General features: G+C 47.0%; 1 protein-coding gene across 1 annotated transcript in view; it reads left to right on the forward strand.

The window, feature by feature from the left end:
• Positions 1–5,251: 5,251 nt before the first annotated feature.
• YPEL2 (yippee like 2) overlaps positions 5,252–25,344 on the forward strand; it is a 43,659-nt gene continuing 23,566 nt past the window's right edge. The window contains exon 1 of the mRNA XM_059378605.1: positions 5,252–5,555. Coding sequence (XP_059234588.1) covers positions 5,439–5,555 — 117 coding nt within the window. The 5' untranslated portion in view covers positions 5,252–5,438. The remainder of the gene's footprint in view (positions 5,556–25,344) is intronic.

Consider the following 25,344-nt stretch of genomic DNA (forward strand, 5'->3'; position numbering starts at 1 on the left):
CTCTGCCTTGGGCTCAGGTCATGATCTCAGAGTCCTGGGATCAAGCCCCACATCGGGCTTTCTGCTCAGCAGGGAGCCTGCTTCCCCCTCTCTCTGCCTGCCTCTCTGCCTACTTGTGATCTCTCTCTGTCAAATAAATAAATAAAATCTTTAAAAAAAAAAGAAGAAGAAAAAGAAAAAGGAGACTTGAGAGTTACATTGCGACTTCTGTGAGGACACTCTAGCTTGTCCTCTGGCACCACGGGAGATGGTCCTGTTGGGGTGATGTTTCTCCAAACTTATATTTCTCAAGGAAAGACAAGCAGGTGGTGACATTGGAGGAGCCATTGGAGTGTTACCCTAATCGCTGTTGAGGTCCTTCTAAGAGGTGGCTTCCTCAGTGGCCATGCTCCCATGGGCCCTAAGGGAATACCAAGAGCATAGCATCTCTGATTTACACAACCCTAGAAGGTCTCTGTACCTCTTTTTCCCCTGAAATCCACCTTCTGCATTTCAGCCAGTATAAAAAGTGGATTTGACCATGACCACTGTCATGGCCTTCAGAAAGGCAATATAGGGTGGTGGTTTAGAAGATGGGATCTAGAACCTTGATCAGGGATTTCAGATCTCAGTTTTATCCTACACAAGCTGTGTGACCTGGGGCAGTTTGATTTAACTTCTCCAGACCATACTTTCCTCATAAGAAAAGAAGAATAATAATAGCAACCTCCGAAGGCTCTGTGAGGACTAACTAAGCTAATACTCTGCACGGGCACCTGGCAGGTAGGAAGTGCACAGTCAGGTTCCAGGCGTCTTACCACTGACAGCCAGCTGCCGTCGGCACCTGTGCATTGCTTCACACTCTTCTCTGCCCTCTCATACTCTGCACTCCGATTTTTTAAGATGATGTTAAGGGTCTGCCTTGTGTCAGGGACTGTCCTAAGTGCTCCAGTTTAGCAACCAAAATCCTTTTTTTTTTTTTTTTGTAAAGATTTTATTTATTTATTTGACAGAAATCACAAGTAGATGGAGAGGCAGGTAGAGAGAGAGAGAGTGGGAAGCAGGCTCCCTGCTGAGCAGAGAGCCCAATGCGGGAACTCATCCCAAAACCCTGAGATCATGACCTGAGCCGAAGGCAGTGGGTTAACTCACTGAGCCACCCAGGCGTCCCAAGCAACCAAATTCTTTAAGTTCCGTCTAAGACACTACACTTTACACACACTTGCACAGTCTTGCTGATGCTGTGACCTCCGCCTGAGGCATCCTTCCTATCTCTCCTCACCAGGCCATTGCTTTATTTATTTGTTTATTTATTTATTTAAGATTTTTTACTTATTTGACAGAGACAGAGCAAGCAAGCACAAGTCGGGGGAGCCGCAGGCAGAGAGAGAGTGGGAGAAATAGGCTTCCCGCCCAGAGGGGAGTGCAACGCCCCAAGACCTTGGGATCATGACCTGAGCAGAAGGCAGATGCTAAATGACTGGGCCCCCCAGGCGTCCCCTTCCCCCATCTTCTCAGTTTCTGTGGCCCCTTGTGTCACATCCTCGTTCATCCAAGTTCCTTCGTGGTTTACCTGGAGCATCCGTACTCCTACCCCTCCATCTTTGGGCCATGCAGACATTTCTGTTTTGAGTTTCAGCTGCCTTGGTGGCTCCCTTTGGAAGAGGTCTGTCAGGTGAGACGGCCAGGTTCGCTGTGTGCTGCCTGTGCTTTTGGCTCTCCGGGTGCAGTATCTGAGGCGTTTGTTTTTAATCATAATAGTTCACATCTTTTCTTTCCATGCTGATCAGCAGGAGCCAGCTGGGGGTGGTAGCAAATCTTCCTTTAATTTCCACTGTGATGGATTATTGCTTCACTTAAAATGGTGTTTAATTTGTACATGTGCCCTGAGGCTTTTAAACATGGAGCTCCTTTGACGATTGTTGGAAATCAATTTGGACTCCACAGTATGTTGGACTCCATGAGTTGGACTCATGGAGCCCCATGGAGCCTGTGGCCCCATTATAAGTACCGAAGTCCAAAAATCAGAATGTGGTGAGTTCTGCAGCCCCATACCAGTCATTTCTTCCTACAAAGAAAAAACTCAGGGGCACCTGGGTGACTCAATTGATTAAGCATCTGACTTCAGGGCTCAGGTCATGATCTCAGGGTCTGCTCAGCAGGGAGCCTACTTGTCCCTCACCCTGCTCATGCTCTCACTCTTTTTTTTTTTTCTCTCTCTCTCAATAAATAATAAATAAATAAAAATCTTTTTAAAAAATTAAATAAATAAATCCATCTATTTTACTTTCCTTCCTAACAATTGCCTCAAAGAAGCAGCTTTTAAAATTTTCCCTTAGGAAAGAAGACGGTAATAGGTGATTATTTTTGGGACCTCGCTGTCACCTCTTTCTTGTGACAGCCTGCTCTCTCTCTCTCCTCAGGCACAAGGACCCTCTCTTGATTAGGCTTCAGCTTGCTTTCTCCTGACTTCCTCTCATTGCTTCCAGCTTGCAAGGTGCGCATTTCAGCAAGCCACGTTTTCCTTCCTTCCTTCTCAGGGAAGGAGTCCTATTTTGGATGCCTATGAATTCCTGTGAGAGAGGGTAGGGAGCAGAATGACAGCAGAGTCCCATGCTGGCTGGCTAGGCACTATGAGGTTTCTCCAGCACAAGCAGCCTGGGACGTTGCTTACGGGGTCAGTTCTTGTCTTCTAAGTTCAGAGCTATGGTGTGGGTTTGTATGTACAGTATGTATGTATAGTACGGACCATAAATGTTTATTCTTCAGAAGGTAGGTTTGAACAAATTTTGGAATTCAGATTTGAAGCTGAGCATAACCATAAACCCCTGCCTGCAAACTTTTTTTTTTTTCCTACAGAAGAGAAGTGAGAAAAGAAATAATTCTACTCTGGGGAAATGCATAATTTAGAAGCTGTCTGCATGTATAAGAAAACAGACTCTGTGGCTGCTCTGTAAACCCAGACTGGCAGCCAGGGCTCATGGTTTCCTTTTCTTCCTTCTTTGTTTTTATAACACGGATGGGACCCCTGCTCCGAGTGCTCCCCACTGGGCAGTGAGGGCTCTGGACTCAGAAGCTGGCCTGAGGCAAGCCTCTAGCTTGTTTCCCTGCCTGTTTTTTCCTATTTCTTACCCTGACCTACTACCCCTTCCTTTCCTGGAGATACTGCCCTTTCTGAGAGCAAAACAGCGGCTCTTGGAAAGTTCAAGGGTATTTCAGGAAATCTCAGACAGGGTACTTGTCTCTTTCTACCGCCTGTAACAACTCAACAGCCTCAACACCCAACACGATTGAGCTACCATGGGCTTACGTTTTGACCACGCTTCACCTTACCTACTATCAGAGGATGTCCAGGATGAGAAAGAGGGGCTCTAGATCCAAGGGGTCATGTGTCTGCCTTCCTCCTCTTCTGGCCAGTCCTAACTCCAATGCTGGGGAAACCCATTCTCCTCTCCATAGTCTCCCAAGACTATGTATCCAAGTATTTCTATAATGTTCAGTGTCACCTGATTTCACATCTTTAAAAATAGTGGTGGGTGGACCAAGCAGGGAAGACACTATGCCTGGGTCCTTGTAGGTCTGATTTCCTTCCGCAGTTGGGTGTCTTCATGTGTAATTGGTCACCCTGAATGGGCAGCCCTGCGTGGCTCAGGACTGCACAAGGGAAATGCGGGGTGAGAGTAGTGACCGCTGTTTTCCTTCAGCCTGGTGCTGGGCAGTGCTATTGGCCCCTCAGGAAGATGTACAGAGTCCCAGGGGTGTAGTGACTTTCAGTGGCTGCTGTGGTGGGAAGGATGTCAGGGAGGAGGACATCAGCCCTTTGGAAAGATTTAGTTAGTAAGGTTTAGAGGAAAAAGAGAACTATGATTTGCAGCTTTCTCTAAACATCCAGATGGATCCCAGTCATAATCCCGCAAAGAAGATCTGATTTTGTTTGTCTTCCTCCCCCGTCTCTCTAAATAATTTTATCTTCAAAGCGTGGTGCAGGCATTAATTAACGCTGTGCCTCCCCTGGGAGGTAGGCAAGTGGGAACACCACCCCTTTCAGGGAAGCCCAAGGAATAGGCAGGTCCAGAAGCTTCGGGCAGGGGAGCCCGAGAGGCACAGTGTGCATTGGACCTTGGGACTTTCCCCTCAGACCTTTACTTGGACATAGCCCAGAAACCACCACTTTCTCAGTGTCCTTGGTTCCCAGTAGAATAGAATTGCTGAGGCAATGGCAGGAGAGATGTTTGGTGCTGTGGGATGACTAATGGAAACTTTGAGGGTTGAAGAGAAATTCTGGTAAAATTCACTGTCATTGTGAATTCTAGATGCAGGAGTCTGATTATGTCATTTGTTTCATTCATTTGCTTGCTTGCTTTTCAGACAAAAAAGTACTGAGCATCTATTTCTGGGCAAGGTATAGCAAAGGAAATCATTTTGCCTAAAAGAGCTGGCTAGCCATGAGGAACCCTACTGCTTGGGAGTTTGATCCTTTGTATCTTGCTTAGTCCCAAGCAGAGGGTGGCGTGGGGTTTGTTATCTCTGTAAATGGTGGGGTTTTTGTTGTTGTTGTTGTTGTTTGTTTAAGATTTTATTTGATAGAGAGTGCGTGTGTGTGCGTGCGTGCAAGAGAGAGAGAACGGGGCAGAGGTAGAAGCGGACTCCCCGCTGAGCAGGCAGCCCAGTGCAGGGCTTGATCCCAGGACCCCGGGATCACGACCTGAGCTGAAGGCAGCTGCTTAACTGAATGAGCTACCCAGGTATCTGCTAGGTGGTGGTTTTAAGTAGTGGAAGACTACTGGTATCTGGAGGTGGATGAGAAATACATGCATGACTGTTGATCCAGTGACTTTGTAGAGGTTAAACTTTCCCTTTTCATTTAGCCTTTATCTTGGTTGGCTCAGAAGAGGAGGCCACTTAAGAGTCCTCTCCTTGGAGCTACAGGTGGCACATCCTTAATCCTGGCCTCTTCTGTGGTTCCCCAAGAATGGTGATCATGCCAGTGTCTGAATGTTGGTGGAGGATACCTTGGGTGACTGCTGAGAAGAACCCTGGGTTGATACTGAACCTCCAACTCTGGACAAGCAGCAGCACTGAGATCCCCAGTAGTTCCTTTCTCATAATTGGGTGTCTTGACAATGATGGTAAGAAACAGAGAAGCGGTCATTTCTTCCTGTAAATGTTGCCCTCTCTCTTGGGTGGCAGTTGGACTTGACTTGCTTTGCAGGAAGCCCTGTTCCATCAGCTCATGGTATTCCCCTTATCTTGGTGTTGCAGGCTGCTGAGAACCAGCCCTCGACCTCTGCTTAAGGGTCCTTCCTCTGAAGACATCACCAGTGTGTGGAGCCTGCCCCACACCCACCCCCTGCCAAACCACGGCCTTTACCTGTGTCTTCCGGTGTTTCCCGTGCGACCCATCCTGTGGGAGTGCCTCGTGGGCCACTCCAGAGTTCACCCCACGCTCAGCGGCGCCAATGGTGAAGATGACAAGATCCAAGACTTTCCAGGCATATCTGCCCTCCTGCCACCGGACCTACAGCTGCATTCACTGCAGAGCCCACTTGGCCAATCATGATGAACTCATTTCCAAGGTACATTGCCCTGTAGGCCTTCCTTGCTCTCCTCTGGGTTGGGGGCACTTTGGCTCATAAGGTTGCATAGGCTTACGAGCTCTCCGGAAGAGCCTGAGATCCTTGTACTCGGTCTTTTGCACAGAGAGGGCTAACGTGTGTGGCTGTCTCACTCAGCTGAGAGATAACTCTGAGTTGGAGGGAGGATGTACTAGTTTAATTTGTAATTTTGAAAGTTAGATGTGATCCCTGTTGGAGGCTGGGGGGCTGGTAGCTTGCAGGCCGGAGGGGTAGGGGCTGAGCAGTGATTGGAACCTCTCGCTTGGCTGGCTTAGCTCAAGGTGGCGGGTGAACGCCATGTAGAGTGTTGCTTGCCTGGAAAGAGAAGTCCGGCAAAGGTGGTCAGGGCAGGATACCTCGTAGGAGGAGCTTCTTAGATGAGATGAGAGGATATTGCCTTCCAAGCTCCCAGGGAAGGTTATAACACTGCTGAGCTACTAAAACGGGTGGCCTTTGGTGGCTTGGTAAAGAGCTGACCCACTCACTGGCCTCAGGGATCTTTAGGGCTTTTGCATGAGGTAAAATACGGAGTGACAGTTGATCATAATCAGAAGAAAGAACGGAACCTTATTTTTCCTGAAACACTTTAGCAGCTCCTTCCTAAAGTTGGATTGGGGGATTGTTAACCAATAAACCCAATATCCCAGTTGTGCAATCCAGGAACTGGCTCCTTCAGGCAGCATTTTCAGGGGAGTTCCCTCTCTCCTAGCTCTGAATTCCCATGGGAGGAGAAATGGGTTTTAACTAGGATGCATGAAAAGGAGAAAGATCATGGGGACCTCTTCCCCTTAAAGAGCACCCTTTCTCAGAACATGGACTCATGCCATTAAGATTAAAAAAAAACAAACCAACCTTTCTACATATCCAGACTCCGTTAAAAAAAAAAAAAAATAGTGTTCTTGATCTGTTAGTAAAGGTGGCATTGCTTTCCCTGCCTCTAGCTTGTTAGTCCCAGCCACAGAGGGATGAAGGATCAGTAGTTCTAGAACAGTACTGTCCACCTGGCTGATTTGACAGGAAGTGAAGGAGGCAGCTTGAACAGCCATGTCTGTGGTTGTGGGGCTTCTCAAATCAGGTCTGAGGACAGAAGTCCTTCTAGGCCTGTCCCAAGATCTAGGGTTACCACAGAGCTTGAACCCTGGAGCCCTCAGAGTCTTGGCCTCTGGCCTACTTTCACTTCCCTAGGCTTCCGCTAATTCTCCTTTATGCCATTTATGTTCCAGCCAGCCTGTAGCTTTCTCCATCAGCAGACTCACCTTGTCTCAGATTCCTCTTGAATCTTTTGGGAAACCCTCAAGTCTGGAATTTTGGATGTGGGGAGGCAGTGTCAGTGAGGGAAGAGAGGAGTCCGTCCCCTTTGCTTTGGAAGGGGGCTTGCAGACTTGGAGGGGAAATGTGAGCTGTCCTGTTTCTCAAAATCTCCAGAGAAAATGGAAGCCAAGACATCTTTTTAATACCAGGAAGAAGTGCATATGTGTCATAAGAAATTGAGGTAACAATAAAATGGATCCTAGCACCTTCTAGGTCCTAAAAACTGCTACTTGACACTTTATAAATGTTATCTCACTTAACCCTCATAAGAAGACTTTAAGGTAGGTGATGTTAATCATATTTTCTGGATGGAGAAGTTGAGACTCAGAGAGGCTGTCCAAGAATGCAAATTGGAGGTTCAAAGAGGAGAAAGCAGTTTCTTTGAGTGTGTTCAATCCAGATGGGCTTCTGGAAGAGGTGGTATTGAGCTGGGTCTTGTAAGACAGACAGAGGGAACATGTGGAGATGGTCGTGGTCTTTCAGCATTGATGTTTGAAGCCTGGTATTCAGGGCCCTGGACAGTCTGGCCTTTTTGAGTGAGGTTTCTTGCCAGTTCCTTGCTTTATGTTCCAACCACTTGGAACTCACCAACATCCCTGAATATGCAGATGGGGGTATTTCAGGCATATGTGCCTCAGCCAACAGCAGCCCTTTTCCTTCACCTCTTTCCTCTCCCCCAGGAGCTTTTCTACATCCTCTTTGACCCGAGACCACATCTCCTAGTTTTGTATCTTCCTGGTCGGGAACCTGACCCATGGCCAGGAGCTCACGAAATGATCAAATAGATCCGGGTGGGGCATGAGCCTTGGGAGAAGACAAGTGATGAGCAGAAGAGTCTTTCTTGGCCTCTTGTCCTCCTCCCTGCCCATTTTGGGGCAGAAAGGCTCATTCACAAGTCCAGGCCAAAGTCAGCACAGGCTTCAGTTTCATGGGCTACAACCAGTGCACAGATGGGGTGCATTAGAGCTTGATGATTTAAAGAGTTGGGTTAAATGCCTGGCTGTGGGGAGGGAATGAGGGAACTGTGGCCGGCGCTGCACAAAGATTCCTTTATTTCACTCCACAGCCACCCCCGGCGTTAAATAATCTATAGATTCTTAGGCAGGTCCGCTTAATGGAAACATCATTCCTCCAGCCCCCTCCTTGGAAAATGGGCCTTTCTTTTCATTTTGCTTCTCTCTTCCATTTAAGAAAGTTCAGGGAGAGAATGTTTCTCCTGTTCTCCCCTCTTGACATAATCTCCTATGCGGTTTCACAATCTGCCCAGTGGGAGTTAGGAGCTGAGAAGCAGATAACTGGAGCAGCAGTGTAATTAAATGATACTTTGTACTTGTGATAGAGCCTTTCATCTGGAAGCCTGACATTCCCTTGTTTGGTTTAAAAAAAAAAAGGTTGGTCGGGGCGGGGGGGGGTCTGACTTCATTATGAAAAGGCAACACAAAGGTCCAGAGAACTAAAGCTCTGAGTATGTGGCTGGTAGAGAACTGGGTACAGGATTGAGACTTGGGACTCCCATGGAAATGTGTAGTTGTAATGTTTTGAACAATTAGGGTCTCTACTGATGTGGCAGAAAGAATCCGCCACCAGCCTTTCTGCCTTTCCCAGCTTGCTGTAAACCCCCAGGGGCCTCAATCCCTGGAATCAACTGTCCAAACTCCGAGTCTCAGCCTCTCACTAATAAGATGAGTAAAGTAATATTCGCTGCTGTGAGTAATGCCTAGTAGCTGGCACTTAATGTATGCTCACTGTGTGCTGTCCCCATGACAGTCCTGTGAGGTAGGCATACCTTATTTGAAGGTAGGGTGAGGAGGGTTACCTCACTGGGTTGTTATGAGACTGGATGAGATCATGGGTGTGTGTGGGTGGTTGGCATATCACAAATCTCCTATACAAATAGAAAGTCCCTTTGCTTCTTTTGGTTTTGCTGTTCAAAGGCGGTTTGGGGGTGGTAGAGGGATTATTCTTGCCTGATACCAAGCAAATTTAGTCTAGCCAAGATAGTTTGACTTCAGAACTTGGAGTCCAGGAGTTGGATTTCTCAAAAGGCCGTGGAAGCAAAGTTGTGTGTGTCTGCTCAAAGGTAATAGGGCATTTTCTCTGTAGGATGGGGGTAAGGGGCCTCTTTGAATTGATGACAGAGCTATCTAGGGAATGTGCTGAGACATCCTGCATTTTCTTTCTTAGGGGGTGTTGTGGTCTCAGTGCTGGAGTGTTTGCATGCGGAGGTACTCGAAGTTGGCACGAGGAATTGCTCACATTGTTGTTTCTCGCTTAATGGTGCAAGTCCCATTATAAAAATATACTTTGGTTATAAAATAATAATAGTTTCAATTGGAACAACTAGTTGCCCCAAGCGAGAACAATCTATTGCTCATTTCAGTGGAAACTAGCTGTCATGAAAAACTGGATCTTCACAAAGCTTTTCCGCGACAATTTTCTGTCTGTAAGCCTTCCTTTGCCTCCCCGCGGCTGACCCATCACCCTTTGATGGCTTTGTGGAATAGGCTGTTGGGGAATGGTGAATTGGATTAATCTCTCATGAGCTCACTTTGGGGATGGTGGCCTCATTCCAAGACACGATTTGCTCTCGTGTTCTGGGGCCCTGGAGGGATGGTGTTGTACGAGGCTCTGGAGTGGGTGCCCAGTCCAGGGGGAAGGCCGAAATCTTTTCTTCACCATCCAGAGCTATGTAAATTATCACTATGTCAGATCTTCGGGTCAGATTATCTCCTGGTGACAAATACAAAATTCCCAGAATTGCAGGTCATTTAGCCCAGCCTCTCTTCATGAGAAAATAGGCCATGGGCAGCTCAGCCACTGGCCTGAGGTTCCACCGCCTCAGAGCCAGACCTTTCCATCGCATACCCCTCGGTTGTGCTCTGTGGGAGGGGCTCCGGCTGTTTTCAACCACTGGGCCTCCTTCTGAGGCTGGGAGCTTTTAGGAGGCTGGTTCTTTTTCGTTCCCTGTTGGGCTCCATTGGGCTTACAGTAGTAGCATTTTGGTTTTCCCTGCCTGCCTAGATAGATGTAAGATGGAGCATTGCTCTGAGAGAAGTAGCAAGGAGGAAGATGTTCTGAAGCTGCGTATTGGTCTCTTGGCTACCGAGAGGCCCCCTCTTGCCTGCCATTTCCCACTCTGAGGCTGCTGCTGCTGCTTCGAAGATTTTATTTATTTATTAATTTGAGAGACAGAGTGAGCGGGTGAGTGAGAGAGCGCACAAGCTGGAGGAGGGGTAGAGGGAGAGGGAGAAACAGGATCCCCACCCAGCGGAGAGCCCAGTGTGGGACTCAGTTCCAGGGCTGTGGGATCGTGACCCAAGCCGAAGGCAGCTGCTTAATGACTGAGCTACCCAGGCACCCTCTGCCACCCCCGGCTTCCGAGCACTAGTGCTCCACATCAGTGATTCTCAAAAAGACTTGTACCCCTAACATAGTGGCTTGAAGGTAGTGGACACGGAGGGGTGCTGGTATGGAGGTACAGAGACCTGTTCCGTCCTCTCCAGTCTACTTACTGGGGGTGCGTTTCTCTTAATTCACACCATCCACCAGCTTGTCTTTAATGTATAATAAATATCCTGGAAAATTGATGCAAAAAATAAATACAGGAATAGAATTTCTAAAAAGCCACTCATTACTTCTTCTTTAAGTGTCTTGAAAGTGTTTCAGTGAGGTTTGGATTGTATGTAGCCACCTTGATGATGGGTGTGTCACATTAAGCAGAATTAATTCACGGAGACTATGGACGAGAAGATGTGGCTCTTTTTTTTTTTTTTTTTTGATTTTATTTTTTTTTTTGACAGAGAGAGATCACAAGTAGGCAGAGAGGCAGGCAGAGAGAGAGAGAGGAGGAAGCAGGCTCCCTGCTGAGCAGAGAGCCCGATGCGGGACTCGATCCCAGGACCCTGAGATCATGACCTGAGCTGAAGGCAGCGGCTTAACCCACTGAGCCACCCAGGCGCCCCGAAGATGTGGCTCTTGAAGATGGTCCTGAGCTTTCCTGACTTTCAAAATAAAGTTGAATTCTAATTTTATGAATTAAGAGGTTTTTGGTATTCAGTGGATATGTGACAATGATTTTTACAAAAACTATAATTCAATAAAATTAGTATTTCTTTTGAATTCCTAGGAGGAAGAAAAACTAGATTGTATATAAACCTATAATTATCTTTATCATAAAAAGTGAAAATTTTGTTTCTAAAATAGTAGGACCTATGATTGTACCAGAGTGACTGATGGGTTTTAAGAAAAATGACATTGAGAACAACTATGCTGGTAGGACCCACACCACAGTGGGCACCTTTGCTTCTTTTGCAATGTTCGTAAAACGTCATTGAATGTTTGTTGGTTTCCTACAGAGCATTTCTGCATTTCTGAGGTATAGCAAAGGCAAAAGTGATAAATTATGAAAGAGTTCCAAAGTAAGCCAATAAGCCCCATTAACACATTCAGTCATTTTTGTTGTTGTTGTTGTTTTTAAAGCCCCAACATGGGGCTTGAACTCTGGACCCTGTGAGCAAGACCTGAGCTGATATCAAGAGTCTGGACACTTAACTGACTGATCCACCCATGTGCCCTTATATTCAATCAATCTAGCTTTTGTAAACAAACAAACAAACAAACAAACATATCAAACCTAAAATTACTGACTTCTTTTTCCCAAATATCTGACCTTTGAAAGCCCTGATCTTCTTTTTTAAAAATTATTTATTTTTTTTTATTTGACAGAGATCACAAGTAGGCAGAGAGAGAGAGAGGAGAAAACAGGCTCCCCTCAGAGCAGAGAGCCTAATGTGGGACTCGATCCCAGGACTCTGAGATCATGACCTGCGCCAAAGGCAGAGGCTTTAACCCACTGAGCCACCCAGGAGCCCCCAAAGCCTTGATCTTCTAATGAAGTGTTATTTCTGGAGGAGGGCAAAAGGGTTATCTATTGGTCCCTTGGGAAGGGGTGACAGGTGAACCAAATCTATACAGAAAATCTGCAAACCAAAAGGATATGGTTAGATGACTGTGTTCCTTGGTGAAAAGAAACCATTTGGAGCTCCTAAGATGTAATATCTTACGCTATCTTCTCTCCATGGGGATAGATATTGAATTGCTTCAGGATGAGATAAGCCATTAATTAGGCTGGGATAATTAGTATAGCATGATAGTTTGAACATGCGACCACCTTAACTGAATCTCTGAGGCCTCTGGCATGTGTGGGTAATGGCAGTGGGCACTGTGCCTAGACTTGTTTTGTTTCATTGGCTCTGTTCTGTCATTGCACATATACTAAATATGTACTCGTGTGTGTGTGTGTGTGTGTGTGTGTGTGTGTGTGTGTGTATAGCACTCTAGGAGGTATTAGAATATTACCCTCAAAGAACTTGGACTCTAGCTGGGAGATAATAGGTTCATAAGTCATCTCTTCTTGAAGTTTGTGTTTCACCTTATGTTTATCTTAGAGCAGTTATCACAGTGTAACAGTGCATGTCTCCATTAGCTTGTGAACTGCTTGAGGAGATAATTGTGATACCATCTTTGTTTCTCTAGCACTCCGCACAGCTCCGAAAGACTGCTGTAGATTTTCAGTGAGTATACGAGTGAATGACTGTTAGTACTATAAACTGGAGAGACAGACCTAGAGGATCTTAACTAGGGGTCCATGGACTGGCTTCAAGGGATCCTTGAAATTACATGTTTAATTCTGTGTGTAGTCTGCTTTTCATGGGAGGGTTCCATAGCTGCCTTCAGGTTCTTGAAAGGTTGATCAAAACCTTAAGACTCATCTGTCTAGAAGTTGTGAAACTCTGGGAGGACTTGGTAGAAGTGACTTTGAGATGTGCCTGGGAACGGAGACAAGAACGGAGACACGTGGAAATAGATGGGGAGGGGCCAGTAAAAAGAACAGCAGGAATAACGAAGTGAAGGCAGGAAGCATGTGGGGAACAGCCCATTCTTTTAGGTTAGATACTGAGGAGCTGTGTGAAAACAGATCGAAGGAGTAGGTTGAAGCCAGATTGTTGGAAGAAGCCAGATTGTTGGAAGAATAGAAGTCCTGACGTTCTCTGGCTGGCAGTTGGGTACGGCTGAAATTTCTGAGCACATAATGCCACCACCAGAGAGCTTTGCTGTGACATGGCAGACGTTGTCATGGTGTGGTCGGCAAACTGCTGGAGAGAGACTGGAGAGGGAGGAACCATTCAGTGTGTGCGCATCACGGTGGCTTGTAGGTGTTTGGGGGGGCACATGGTTGTGGTTCAGCGAAGATTCGTTGAGCATTACTTGAGGAAGAAATACAGGCATTATAGGGCTTTAAAAAAATTCCTGTCATTTGTAATTATGAATAAGAACAGTTGAGCTCAGGAGGTCACAGTCTTTGGATGGGAGGCCGACCTATCCCATAGTCGTGCCTACTCCCTGTGGAAATGAATGATGTAGGCACAAGTAGAATTGCTCACCCATTTATTATCAGAGGAGCTGCTAGGGACCAAGTCTGGTGAATCATCTGTGTTTTTTGCTGCAGACTGCAGGCAGCTGGAACATGAATCTGCTCAAATGCGATCCTTTCTATGTGGTTGCTTTAAATACCAAAAGGAAATGTTGACTTGAGCTATGAGGTGTACCCTGAAAATTAACTCTGTGGTTTGCAGATGCCTGTAAGGTTCCAATCATAAGATTGGTTTATACATTAGTGTTTTGGCATTCAGTAAGGATGCTGATGATTGCAAGCTTGTGTACTTACTCAAAATCCAAAGACACGCTTTTCAACAGAGTGTCTTCTCTGGGAAACATGTACTAGGTGCAGGACCCTCCCCCTACGTTTTTATTTGAGCACTGGCACTCGGCCTGTCTCTGGGATGGTAAAGCTGTGCCATTGCTGGTCTGGCTCTTTTGTTTTGGGGGCCTGAACAGAATCCAGCGTCATATTCTGATAGTTCAGTTCAATAATACTCTTTATTTCAAACAACATACCAGGCTCTGTGCCAGGTGCCAGGGATAGGGAGATGACGTCACCATGATTCCTGTACTTAGCCTGTTAACTTCAGGATGCATGGGAATGTGAGGCTCACTGTGGAGGGCAGGAGAATGTTTGCAGATGTGGTTGGGTACCAACCTGAAAAAACACAGGATGAGAAATGTACGTTTCTGCCTACTGTTTCTTGAACATCTGTGTGGTAGGGATTCCTTTTTACTCCATCACTTAACTTTACAAGATCCCTTCAAGGTGGGAATTAAGTGACTTGCCTGAGGTTATAGGTTACCAAGAAGCTGTGTGGAGTACAGATCTAGACAGGTCTATGTCCTCTTTACAGTAGCTTGACAGTCATATCTAGGTAGCTCCTTTTGGTATCAACTATTTTCTTTTTTTTAAGATTTATTTATTTTTTTAAGATTTTATTTATTTATTTGACAGAGATCATAAGTTGGCAGAAAGGCAGGCAGAGAGAGAGGGGGAAGCAGGCTCCCCGCTGAACAGAGAGCCCGATGCGGGGCTCGATCCCAGGACCTGGGGATCATGACCTGAGCTGAAGGCAGAGGCTTAACCCACTGAGCCACCCAGGCGTCATATTTATTTATTTTTTAAAAGAGCAAGTGAACGCACACACACAGCAGAGGGAGGGGCAGAAGGAGAGGAAGAAAGAGAATCCAAGTAGACTGCACTGAGCACAGAGCCTGATATGAGACCCAAGCAGAAACCAAGAGAGTCAGACTTAACCACCTTGCCCCCCAGGCTTTCCACCATCAAACATTTTCTGATCTCTCAGTAGTGTTGGTGGTAAATCCTATCCTATCTTCTTTCCTATCGTTTCCTTGACTGAAGAGTTCTCCTTTCTTTCTTTTTATTCACTTTCTACCCATTCCTAAAGAATAGTTTAAATATTTTCTAGGACATCTTGTTGGACTATGGGATTTTCTCCCTCTGTTGAACTCCTAGGGAAGTTTACTGCCTGGTTGTTCATTTTGGCAATTAATAATGACTGTCTTATAATAATATGGTTTGTGTTATTGTGGTTACATGCACTTTTTGACATAATTGTCTTGCTTCCTACTAAGATTCTAAATGACCTGGAGTCAAAGACTACAGAACGTTAGAGCTTGAGGGGCCTTTGAACCTGGATTTTCTACCTCAGGTCCTCATTTTACAGATTAGGAAACCAAAGTGCAGAGAACCTCTTGACTCTGTACTTTGCCACGTCCTCTCTGCCAAACCACCTACTGCCTTGCACGTAACTGATGCTTGTAAATGCTAGAGGCAGGCCTGGAGGAGAGGGCCAGTTGGGGCAGAATGAAAGCATCAAGGCTGTATGATCTTGGCCAAGACCATTCTTTTCGGCTTTCCTTTTTTCTTCAGCCCTCCAAAGGAGGCATGAGCTCAGACTGTCGTTCAGGCTAGTGTCCGTCCACCTCTCCCATCTCCTGCTTCTAATAGAGCAGCAGCCAATGATACACGGCAACATAGTTTAGCAGATAACAATGGCATCTCAGAGCCAGACAACCTGGGTTCAAACCCTGACTTCTGCATTTAGTAGTTACGCAAGGTGAGTCACCTCTCTGTGTCTTAATGCCCTTTTTAGAAAAATGGAAGTAATAGTAATACTAGATACCTATAAGGTTTTTGAGGACATTACTTGAGGTCGTCAATATATGGTACTTCTCACAGTGTCTGACATGATAGGAAATACTCCATAAAGGTTGGTAGTTGTTACCTATGAATATATTCATTGAGCAAAACCAGAGTGGCAAACATGCTGACGCCCTAACTGTCCTGGTGTATTGGCTCCTTTTTTTCCCTGAGTCTCAGCTATTGCCCTTCAGCTACCCAGGATCATCAAATCTCTGGTTCCTTGTAATTCTGAAGGGACCAGCAGGTCTCTGGAGATAATGAAATAATCGCAGTAGCCTCCACTCTCTGGACAGTGATGGGGTTGAGCTTCCCCACAAGCAGCCTTGAGGCCGCTTTAGAATTTAAATGGAAAATCTGTCCCTGCTCAGTTCCCTTCTGGTCTGTCACGTGATGATTTTTCCTCCGCCCCCCAGAGCCAGCAGTCGGAGACCTCACTGCTATAACAGCAACCCAGGCAGCCTTGGGCGTTGGCGCCACAGCCAGAGAGTCGGTGGTCAGTTTGGTTCACCGTGTGATGCTTCCTAGTGGGTATGGAGCAGAGGTTCTTTTGAAAGAAGCCATTTTCATTATTTTTAAAAAAACAAAGCTGGAAAAGAATCTCTGATACCTTTGTTTCCAAAGCCTTCAGTCAGCTCCTTCGGGGAGGGTTTGACCTGGTGACCCAGAGTATTGTCTCTGGGGTCAGGGCTGCCAAGCCAAGGAGTACTGTAGCTCTGGGCTTCCCTCCCCTCCCGTGCCTATTGCTAGTGGCTGGGCTGTGACTCAGGAGCAGAGGGGGGAGGAGAGGAAGAGAGGAGGAGATGGCTCCGCCAGCTGCTGCTAAAAACAACAACATCTCATCAGTCCGTGAACTCTCTCCCCTCCAGACCACAGTGATGTCAAGAACAGGTGGCACTGACTCTCCCCTCCCGCCCCTAACACCTTTGGGTCTTTGAAAGGACAGTTGATATTGTCGAAAGGAACATGATCTATCTTTGGGGGACCAGGAAACTCCTTTTTCTCCGTTAGGGCTGGTCTCATCAGTAGCATCTGCTGTAACTTGCGCTCTCCCAACAGACGCACGGGGGGTCAGAAACCTTATTCCTTGCCAAAACAAAAGATCCCAGAATGAAACCTCCCGCACTAGACCCTATGGTTCTGCATTTTGTGAACTCCTCTTGTGTGTTAGATATTGGGGAACACAGTGGCAAACAGGTGTATGCTCTGCCCTCACCCAACTTGTGTCCAGTACCCTTTGGTCACTGGAAAGCCCATCATCTGAAGAAGCAGCTGGCGATAGAAGTGGGGATCCCTATCCTGAACCTGCTCCCCAGGGCTGTCCGAGGCAGCTGAGAAGCCGACATTTCCATAGTGCTTTCCGTCCAGTTTGCCTGATTTTCATGAGCTTCCCACCGGTGCACAGCTCTTCCCCCGACTGTCCCAGTCATCCACTGCAGTGTCAGCTTGGGCTACCCCAGTCTAGTAGAAGTGCCAGGTAGGCTCTTGAAGTTCAAGGTGGCCAGTGAATTAGACCTGCTGTTCTCTGATGTGGCTTTGAAGGAATGTCTGTTCTCAGGAACAGACCTCTAACCCTTGGGTGGTGGTTGCTTTATTTACTTCTGAAAGCTGCACGCTTTTACCCTCAGCCCCTCCCCTCTAGACGTAGAATGTTCCAAATGACGGGCTCTGGAGAGCCCTTTCAGGTTCAGCCCTCAGACAGATTCACCCAGGCGACCGAAGGAGAGAGGAAGCAGGAGAAACTCCATTTACGGGACCTCCGTCAGCTTCAAGGCCTGGTATTTCCTGATCCCTGCTTCAGCAGGAGAAAGAAAAAGCAAAGTATATATCTGTGGGGGAGGAAAGCTCCTCCCTGTCTGTCTCCTTCTCTGTAAAAACAACAGGCCAGTCTGCCCTGGGCACTGGGGGCAGGTGCTGGGTAAATACACGAGGAAGGAAAGCCGATAAGATAAGGTCTGACAAATCTAGGTCACCGGGCTGCTGCCAGGCACCTGTGTGACTGGTCACCTTGAAACTGACAGGAGGGAGGATGGACTTGGGTTCCGGGGCACAGACGGACTCACGTCCCAGGCCTTTGTTTGTGTCTTTATTTAATAAACCCTTGCTGAGCACTCCTATATCCCAGGCTACGTGTTAGGTGTTTCAGGCCTCTGTGTGTCTCTGTCGGGCAAAAATCTCCTCCCAGATCCCAGGCCTGTAACCAGTGCTAAAAAAAGAAATGACATCATGCAAAAGCCAGTTGGTCCACTAACTTGCAGAGTGGGGGCAGCCAGTCTCTTGCTGGGAGAGGGGGCTCTTTGGAGTCTTCCATCCCTCTGCCTTCAGCTAAATCGGGGGTCGGCAAACTTTTCTGTGAAGGCCGGATAGTAAATATTTTAGTCTTTGCTGGCCATATGGTCTCAACCACCCAACTCAGCAGCCGTTGAGACATAAACAAACTGGCATGGCTGTGTTCCAGTTAAATGCTTATGAAACAGGTGAGAGGCTCAGTTGGGCCCTTGTGCATTATTTGCTGATTCCTAGGCTACAGAACAGGAATGAGTGCTGTGAAGTGAGTGTTGGGGAAAGGGGTTATGTGATTTCAGGAGGATTCTAAAACCATCACGGTGGCTACAGGTGGTCCAGATGCTGTAGGAGCCGGTGCACTGTGCCCATTGAGTAGCCCCCACTTGACACTCTGGTGTCATTCAGCTGCTCAGGCCAGACTTCAGCCTCAGCCCCAGGTTCCCACCAAAGTTACAAGGTAACTAAGCCGGACGGTGCACATAGTTTCACACAGTCTCATCACCCTCATGGGAAAACCGTGTGGGGCCCCACAGATGGAGAGCCTGTGGCATCATTTTAAAAGTCCTGAATGAAGGGTTAAGCCACCTCTGCTCTAGGCCTGGCTCTGCCACAAACTCTTCAGCCTGGCATCAAGTAAGTCCTGTTACCTCTCTGACCATTCAGCACTTGTGGAGTTCTGCTGCATGAGGTGCTGGGGAAACAGCAGTGGACACATGAAAATGTTTGCCCTTAAGGAGCTTATGATCTAGTGGGGAAGGCAGACAGATAAATTTTTTTTAAAGATTTTATTTATTTATTTGACAGACAGAGATCACAAGTAGACAGAGAGGCAGACAGAGAGAGGAAGGGAAGCAGGCTCCCAGCTGAGAGCAGAGAACCTGCTTCCCTGGGATCATGACCTGCACCGAAGGCAGAGGCTTTAACCCACTGAGCCACCCAGGCGCCCCTAGATAAATTATTATAAGTGAAACACCATCTATAGTGAAACACCAGCTTTGAGGAGGCGATTATTCACTGTGCTATGGGGGCAAGGAGCAGGATGAATTTTTTCTAAGTGAATGAGAAAAGGAAGGGGGTTCATTCTGATGAGAGGCAGAGAAATAGCCTAGCAGAGATCAAGTGTAAGGAGAGGCTGAGAAGGGGAAGCAGGAGGTCAGCAGGGGTGCATCGAACAAGGCCCAGAAGGCCCAGCTAAGAATTTAGATTCAGTTTTGTATGCTGTGGGGAGCCACGAAAAGCACTTCGGGCAAGGGAGTGATAGCATTTGATTGAGATTGGACTAGAACGTTATATATAGCATGGCCTAGTTCATAAAATCAACTTACCCACCTTCTGGAAACTGTATATCCATGAGCTTTGTTTAGACATGAAGGTTGATACTGTATCCAGTTCATAAATGCTGAGACTTAAACTTGTGCTGTAATTCATAGGCAGGTTCATTTCCTCCCTGGTGATGCCTTCAGTTAAGCAGCAGCCAGATAAAGCATTAGTGGACACCAAGCTCCCATAACTCTGAGAAGAGGGCCTTTCACAGTTCTCTGGTTTGCTGGAGCATGTGTTCCCTTTTGCGTGACCCTCTTGGCTGGCTGCTTGAAGCTCACTGAGTCATCATGAGGTGGCAGTTGCAACCCCACATTTATGAGTTTTTCTATTACATTCAAGTGAGAACTGAGTTGCAGAACTCAAAAGGCTTTTGGTGGAGTCATGGGGGTTGGGAACAGGGGAGAGTGAAGGGGAGAGACAGATGTTAGCCTACGCCTGAGGGTGGTGGAAACTGGCCTGAGCAAACAGGGATTCTTGGGCGCAGATTCCCAGATCTGACAGCACATCAGAATAACCTGGGATGAAAAGGCCAATAATCGACCTACCTCTAGAAATTCCCATTCAGTAGGTCTGGATGTGACTGGGAACAAAAGCCCTGCCTAGGGCAAGGAAACCATCACTTTGAACACCAGGTTTAAGGACGCACCCACTCTCAGGGCTATCCAAGTGTAGGGGCAGTGCCTCCAACCAAAGGCCTCCTTAAAGATGCTGTGCCAGCTTTCTGGCTTGCCTCCCCCCAGTCCCAGCCTCCTCAGCACTTTGAAAGTAGCCAGGGCTTACTGTCTACCTTCTAGCCCTTTGGCACAAAGGGCATTTTTGTCTTGTTTTGTTTTGGTTTGTTTTTTTAAAGATTTTATTTATTTATTCGACACAGAGAGATCACAAGTAGGCAGAGAGGCAGGCAGAGAGAGAGAGGAGGAAGCAGGCTCCCTGCTGAGCAGAGAGCCTGATGTGGGACTCGATCCCAGACCCTGAGATCATGACCTGAGCCGAAGGCAGCGGCTTAACCCACTGAACCACCCAGGCGCCCCATTGTCTTGTTTTGTTTTTAAGATTTATTTATTTGAGAGAGAGAGGGTGCGCACAAGGTGGGGTGGGGAGGGGGTAGAGGGAGAGACTCTCAAGCAGACTCCCTGCCAAGCACTGAACCGACCCCCTAAGTGGGTCACTGAGCCACCCGAGCACCCCACAAAGGGTGGTTTTGACTAACATTTGTTTGAAAAAGGAAAGTTCTTCGGAGACTATCTTCTAATAGTGGTGGTAATAGTCATCATTTTACGGAGTGCTAACAAAATACCATTAGCACAGTGCTGGGCACTGTTTCTGTGGCTCGCATCTTTTGTCTCAGACTGACCCAGGGAGAGATGTACTCCGACTGTGACCATTTTGGGATGAGGAAAGCAAGGCTTAGCCACATTGAATTGTTCGAGGGTACCAAGTTAGGAAATGGCAGAACCAGAATTGGAATTCAAGAGTGACTCTCAGTTCATACCTAAGAATTTCTTGATCTAAATTTGCCGAGAAGCTTAGCCCAGCCTACTCTCTCGGTACTTCTGAGGCTGTATGCCTGGCTCTGAATCTCCAGGTAACCCCCTATTCCTGGGGTCTCAAACTTACACCCACACAGCACTCAGTCGTCTCTTGGGTTGGTTGGTTTGTTTGTTTTTCAAGATTTTATTTATTTATTTGCCAGAGAGAGAGTGCGCTCATAATTAGGGGGAGCAGCAGACAGAGGGAGAAGCAGGCTCCCCGCTGAGCAAGGAGCCAATGTGGGACTTGATCCCAGGACCCCGAGCTCATGACCTGAGTGGAAGGCAGATGCTTAACCGACTGAGCCAGCCAGGTGCCCGGGTTTGCTTGTTTGTTTGTTAGTTTGTTTTTTAATAGAGCCATGGCCTGTGGGAAGGGATGGAGAAAGAGCTTAGGTGATTCTCAGCAGGGGTGGAAGTAGAGTTATTCTTTGTTAAGCTGTTTACTAATTAGCTCCTTTTGCTCCTGAAACCAGAAAGAAGAGGAACTCAAGAGTCAGCAGGGCTCAGAAGCCCTAATTAATTTGTGGTCCAACTGGGTCAGGGAGAGTGACCCTATGCAGTGCCCCCCCTCCCCAGGGACATGTGGTCTCCAGCTCACTAGAGTAGAGCTCCACAGCACTGAGGGGAGAATTCCACCCTGGGAGAGAGATCTCCTGTGAAACACTTGTCTGTCTATCAGTCCCTTCCTCCCTGACCCTCTGGCTGGGCTCCTGCTGGTGTTAAGTTGCCCCAAATACTCAGTCTCTTATTTCACATTGTCAGGCAAAGATCCCACAGCCAAGGTGCCCTTTCGGCTTAGCTTTCCCATTGGCTGCTCTCTGACAGATAAGCTCCTAAGAGGAGAGAAGAGGGAGGGTGGAGAGGTGGGTAAAACCTGGAACAGACCCTTTTGTCCCTTTGTCATGCAACATAATGGGTCCTGCTGCTCCCAAGGACTGTGTTTGATGGGGCAGGCCCGGAGTGGCAGCCAGCCATCCATCCCATGCCTTTTATTGGTAGATGGGACTTGGCTGAGGCATAATTGTACATGTGCTCAGACTTTACTGTAGAGTGGAAATAGGAGGCTGAAAGTTTTTAAGTGTCAAGAGACAAGGAAACTCTCTGTTGGATGTGTGGGCTGGGAGAAGAGAATGCCGGGACTCCTGAGCCAGGCTCTTGTTTCTGCATAATCTGCCACAGCCGTGCCTGACTCCCTGTCCAGACTTTTGCAGGGATGTTTCATTCCTTGGGCTGGCTGGAACTGAGACATGAGTGCTGCTACTAGTCAGGAGGGGGATGAAGCCAGCGGACAAAATGTTCCTGGGCCTGGATGACCAGCCACAACACAGACTGAGTCCCTGGGAACTGAGAGGAGAAACCTTTACTCTTTGGTTAGCCAACCCATTATCTTTTTTTCTTTTTTCTTAAAAATTTTTTAGTTAGTTAGTTTGTTCGTTTGTTTATTTATTTATTTGACAGAGATCACAAGTAGGCAAAGAGGCAGGCAGAGAGAGAGAGAGAAGGAAGCAGGCTTCCCGTTGAGCAGAGAGCCCGATGTGGGCCTCGATCCCAGGACCCTGAGACCATGACCTGAGCCAAAGGTAGAGTCTCAACCCACTGAGCCACCCAGGTGCCCCTGCCAACCCGTATCTTGAGTAAACAGATGAGTTACTGCCACATGAGCTGGTTTTAATTTACCTTTTTGAAGAGGTGGATGCACTTGAAATAAAAATGAGCAGGAAGTTTGCACAGTTAGCTTTGCCCGGCCCACTGCTCTGGGGAATGAACATGTACTCCCAGATTTACACACATCTTCTCTCCTCCCTGTCCTCTGCAGTCAGAACAAATCACTGAAATCCAGGTATAGGGATTGTTGTGTTATGTGGAGTTAGTTGATATTTCAGGCAGGAAATTTCCTCAAGACGAGGTCCTCAACTGTGGCCTCCGAACACAGCCTTGCAAGTCGATACCAGCACACTAGAACCCAGGAACTGGGCATGGATGGATAAGCTAGTGTTGAGTATCCAGAGACTGTTTTAAAATGTGTACAGAAAGGTAGCAATTAAATGTTTGTCTTGGAATAAGCCTGGCCTCTGCATTCTCTCAGGAGCCCTCGCCTAGGGAAGATGATTAAAAATAGATCTGAGTAGCACTTCCTGCTTGGCAGATGGCTGATAGCAAATGCTAGGGCTTGCAGCTGACCTTTCCTTTCTGAAATCTGCTCCGTGTTTCCATGATGCTAATTGAGTCCCTCTCTAGACCTAATCAAAGAGCTGGCTGCAAAAAAAACAAGGTTTGCTATCCTGGCTGGGCTCAAAGTTCATGGAGCAACTTGAAAGTGCTGGAATTTGCATGGAAACACCCACTCTGTGGTCCAACTGGCTGGTCCTTGTTTAAAAACTAAAAGTTCTGCTTTCAAATTTGCTGCCTGTTGCTGTTAAGGATCCCACACCATCTCCACCCCCATCAGTAGGGAAAAATTAGTGGAAGGGGGAGTGGTAAGAATGCCTTGTGTAAGATGTGTGCACAATAGACAATGCTTACACTCAGCCAAAAGAGAGGCAGGGATTTCTGGAGACTTAGCTTCCAGGATAGGTTTTGTCCCCATCAGCTGTTGTCTTTCCTCACTTATAAAAAAACACAGATAATACTTGAGACAATGCCCTGAGGTGATAGCAAACTATGGAAGACCCAAGGTATAGTTGCAAACATCTAGGGACCTTTGCTGAGTTCTCGTGGAGTTACTAGCCTCTCCTAGGAAGGAGATGGGGATGTAGATGGGTCTTGCTGAGACTAGGGTAAGTGCTCTTATCTCTACAGTGGGAAAGACCTCTGCTCTGTCAGCAACCATAGAGTGTTCTCATCCTCTGCAGTTCCGCATGTGTTCCCCAAAACTCCTTTCACACCCATAATGTGTCACAATGATATGCATTGTTTGATACATATTTTGTGTATTTTAAACTTTTAAAAAGATTTTATGTATTTATTTGACAGAGAGAGATCACAAGCAGGCAGAGACGCAGGCAGAGAGAAGGTGGAAGCAGGCTTCATGCTGAGCAGAGAGCCCGGTGTGGGGCTCGATCCCAGGACCCTGAGATCATGACCAGAGCTGAAGGTGGACGCTTAACCAACTGAGCCACCCAGGCACCCTTTCCCCCTCTTTTTAAATCATAGACTACATTCATGTGACACAAAACTGTTTTGTTCGGAAAATGATTTTCCAGTGCCTGATATTTCACAATCTGCCTGGGGCTTTAGTGTTGGCCAGGGAAGAAGGTTGAGCACCAGAAAATGTGAAAAGGATTAAGTCTCTGTCTTGAAGATGAGAGTCCTAAAATAGGAATTGTCGGATAAGATAGGCCAGCTGATGAACAGAAAAGACTTTTTATGCAGATAAACAGGAAGTTCAAAAACACAAGAGAAGAAGTCTAACTCTGAGTCACAAATGATCGTTTAATGTGTGAGGCGTTCACTCTCTTGAGAACGTGGACTCACAGAATGTTCATCCTCGGAAGAGACCTTACTCAACCCCCTCATTTCACAGATGATGCAACTCCCAGTTCAGAGGATCAGAGATCTGCCCAAGGACATCATGTTGTTGGAGGCAAACGAGCTAACCTTGTCTGGCAGGGGTGGGAGTGAGTGAGCTAGTTATTCTGACCCAGTCATGTTCTGTTTCTAGAAGGAGTACCTTGAATTACCAGTGCCCAGCTTTTGCACTTTGGCAAGCACCTTATCCGCATTTATATGCTCCTGTCTCTTTCATAAAAGCCTTTTGGCTGTGATTTCCTTAAGCCCCACCATGGCCCTTTTAAATAACATTGTCTCATCCTTCATTACTATTTCTTATAACTGGACTCCTAAGCCCAGTCCCTTGGGTGAGGGTGGTGGTATAGGATATAGGGGGTAGGTGTAGATGTGTGCGATTCTGCCTGCTGGAGGAAAGCCCTATGCTGGACAGCTGCCACAGTGGGGAGCAACACTTAGTTAGCCTGCTTTTGCATATACAACCCAAAGTCAATTGTGTAAGGCCCCGTGCTATGCTTAGCATTTCCAGGAGAGCAGAGTGTTGAAGGTGTTTAGAGAACACCTAATAGGAAGTGAAAAATGAGTTTTAGAAGATAGTGGTAAACTTGGTAAGGGTACAGCCACGCCACATACAGAAATTAAAAGGAAGTGGTGGAAGAGTGCCGCCATTTATGAAACCCTGTTCCGTGCTATTTCCTTGACTTTCTGTAAGGTGGGTGTTGCAGTCCCATTTGGCAGAGGAAGAACTCAAGGCCAGAGGTGAGTTTCCACAAGAGCACATGGTAGAGGAAGTGCCACAGCTGGGAATTGTATCTAGTTCATACAACTATCTAATTCTTCCATCATACCAAGCTCCTAACCCCGGGGAAGTTCAGCCAGTACAAGGAAACCTTGATGTGAATTCTAAAGCTGTCATTCAAAGTGTTATTTGGCACCAGAGGATATAAACATGGGGCTTTCAGGAACCTCTCAGGAGACAGAGTTCAGCTCATACAACGAACTTTGGTAGAGTCAGAACAACTGGAAGTAGGATGGGCCTCCTGGGGAGGTAGCGAGTACCTTATCCCTGGAAGAGGTTTAGTAGAAATGTGGGTAAGAGCCATGTGTCAGATGAATGGCTGATCTTTGAAGATCCTTCAAGTCCCAATGGTCTATGAAATTAAAACTGGACAGAGTCATGGGT

Source organism: Mustela nigripes, chromosome 16, assembly GCF_022355385.1.
Source record: "Mustela nigripes isolate SB6536 chromosome 16, MUSNIG.SB6536, whole genome shotgun sequence".
NCBI lineage: Eukaryota > Metazoa > Chordata > Mammalia > Carnivora > Mustelidae > Mustela > Mustela nigripes.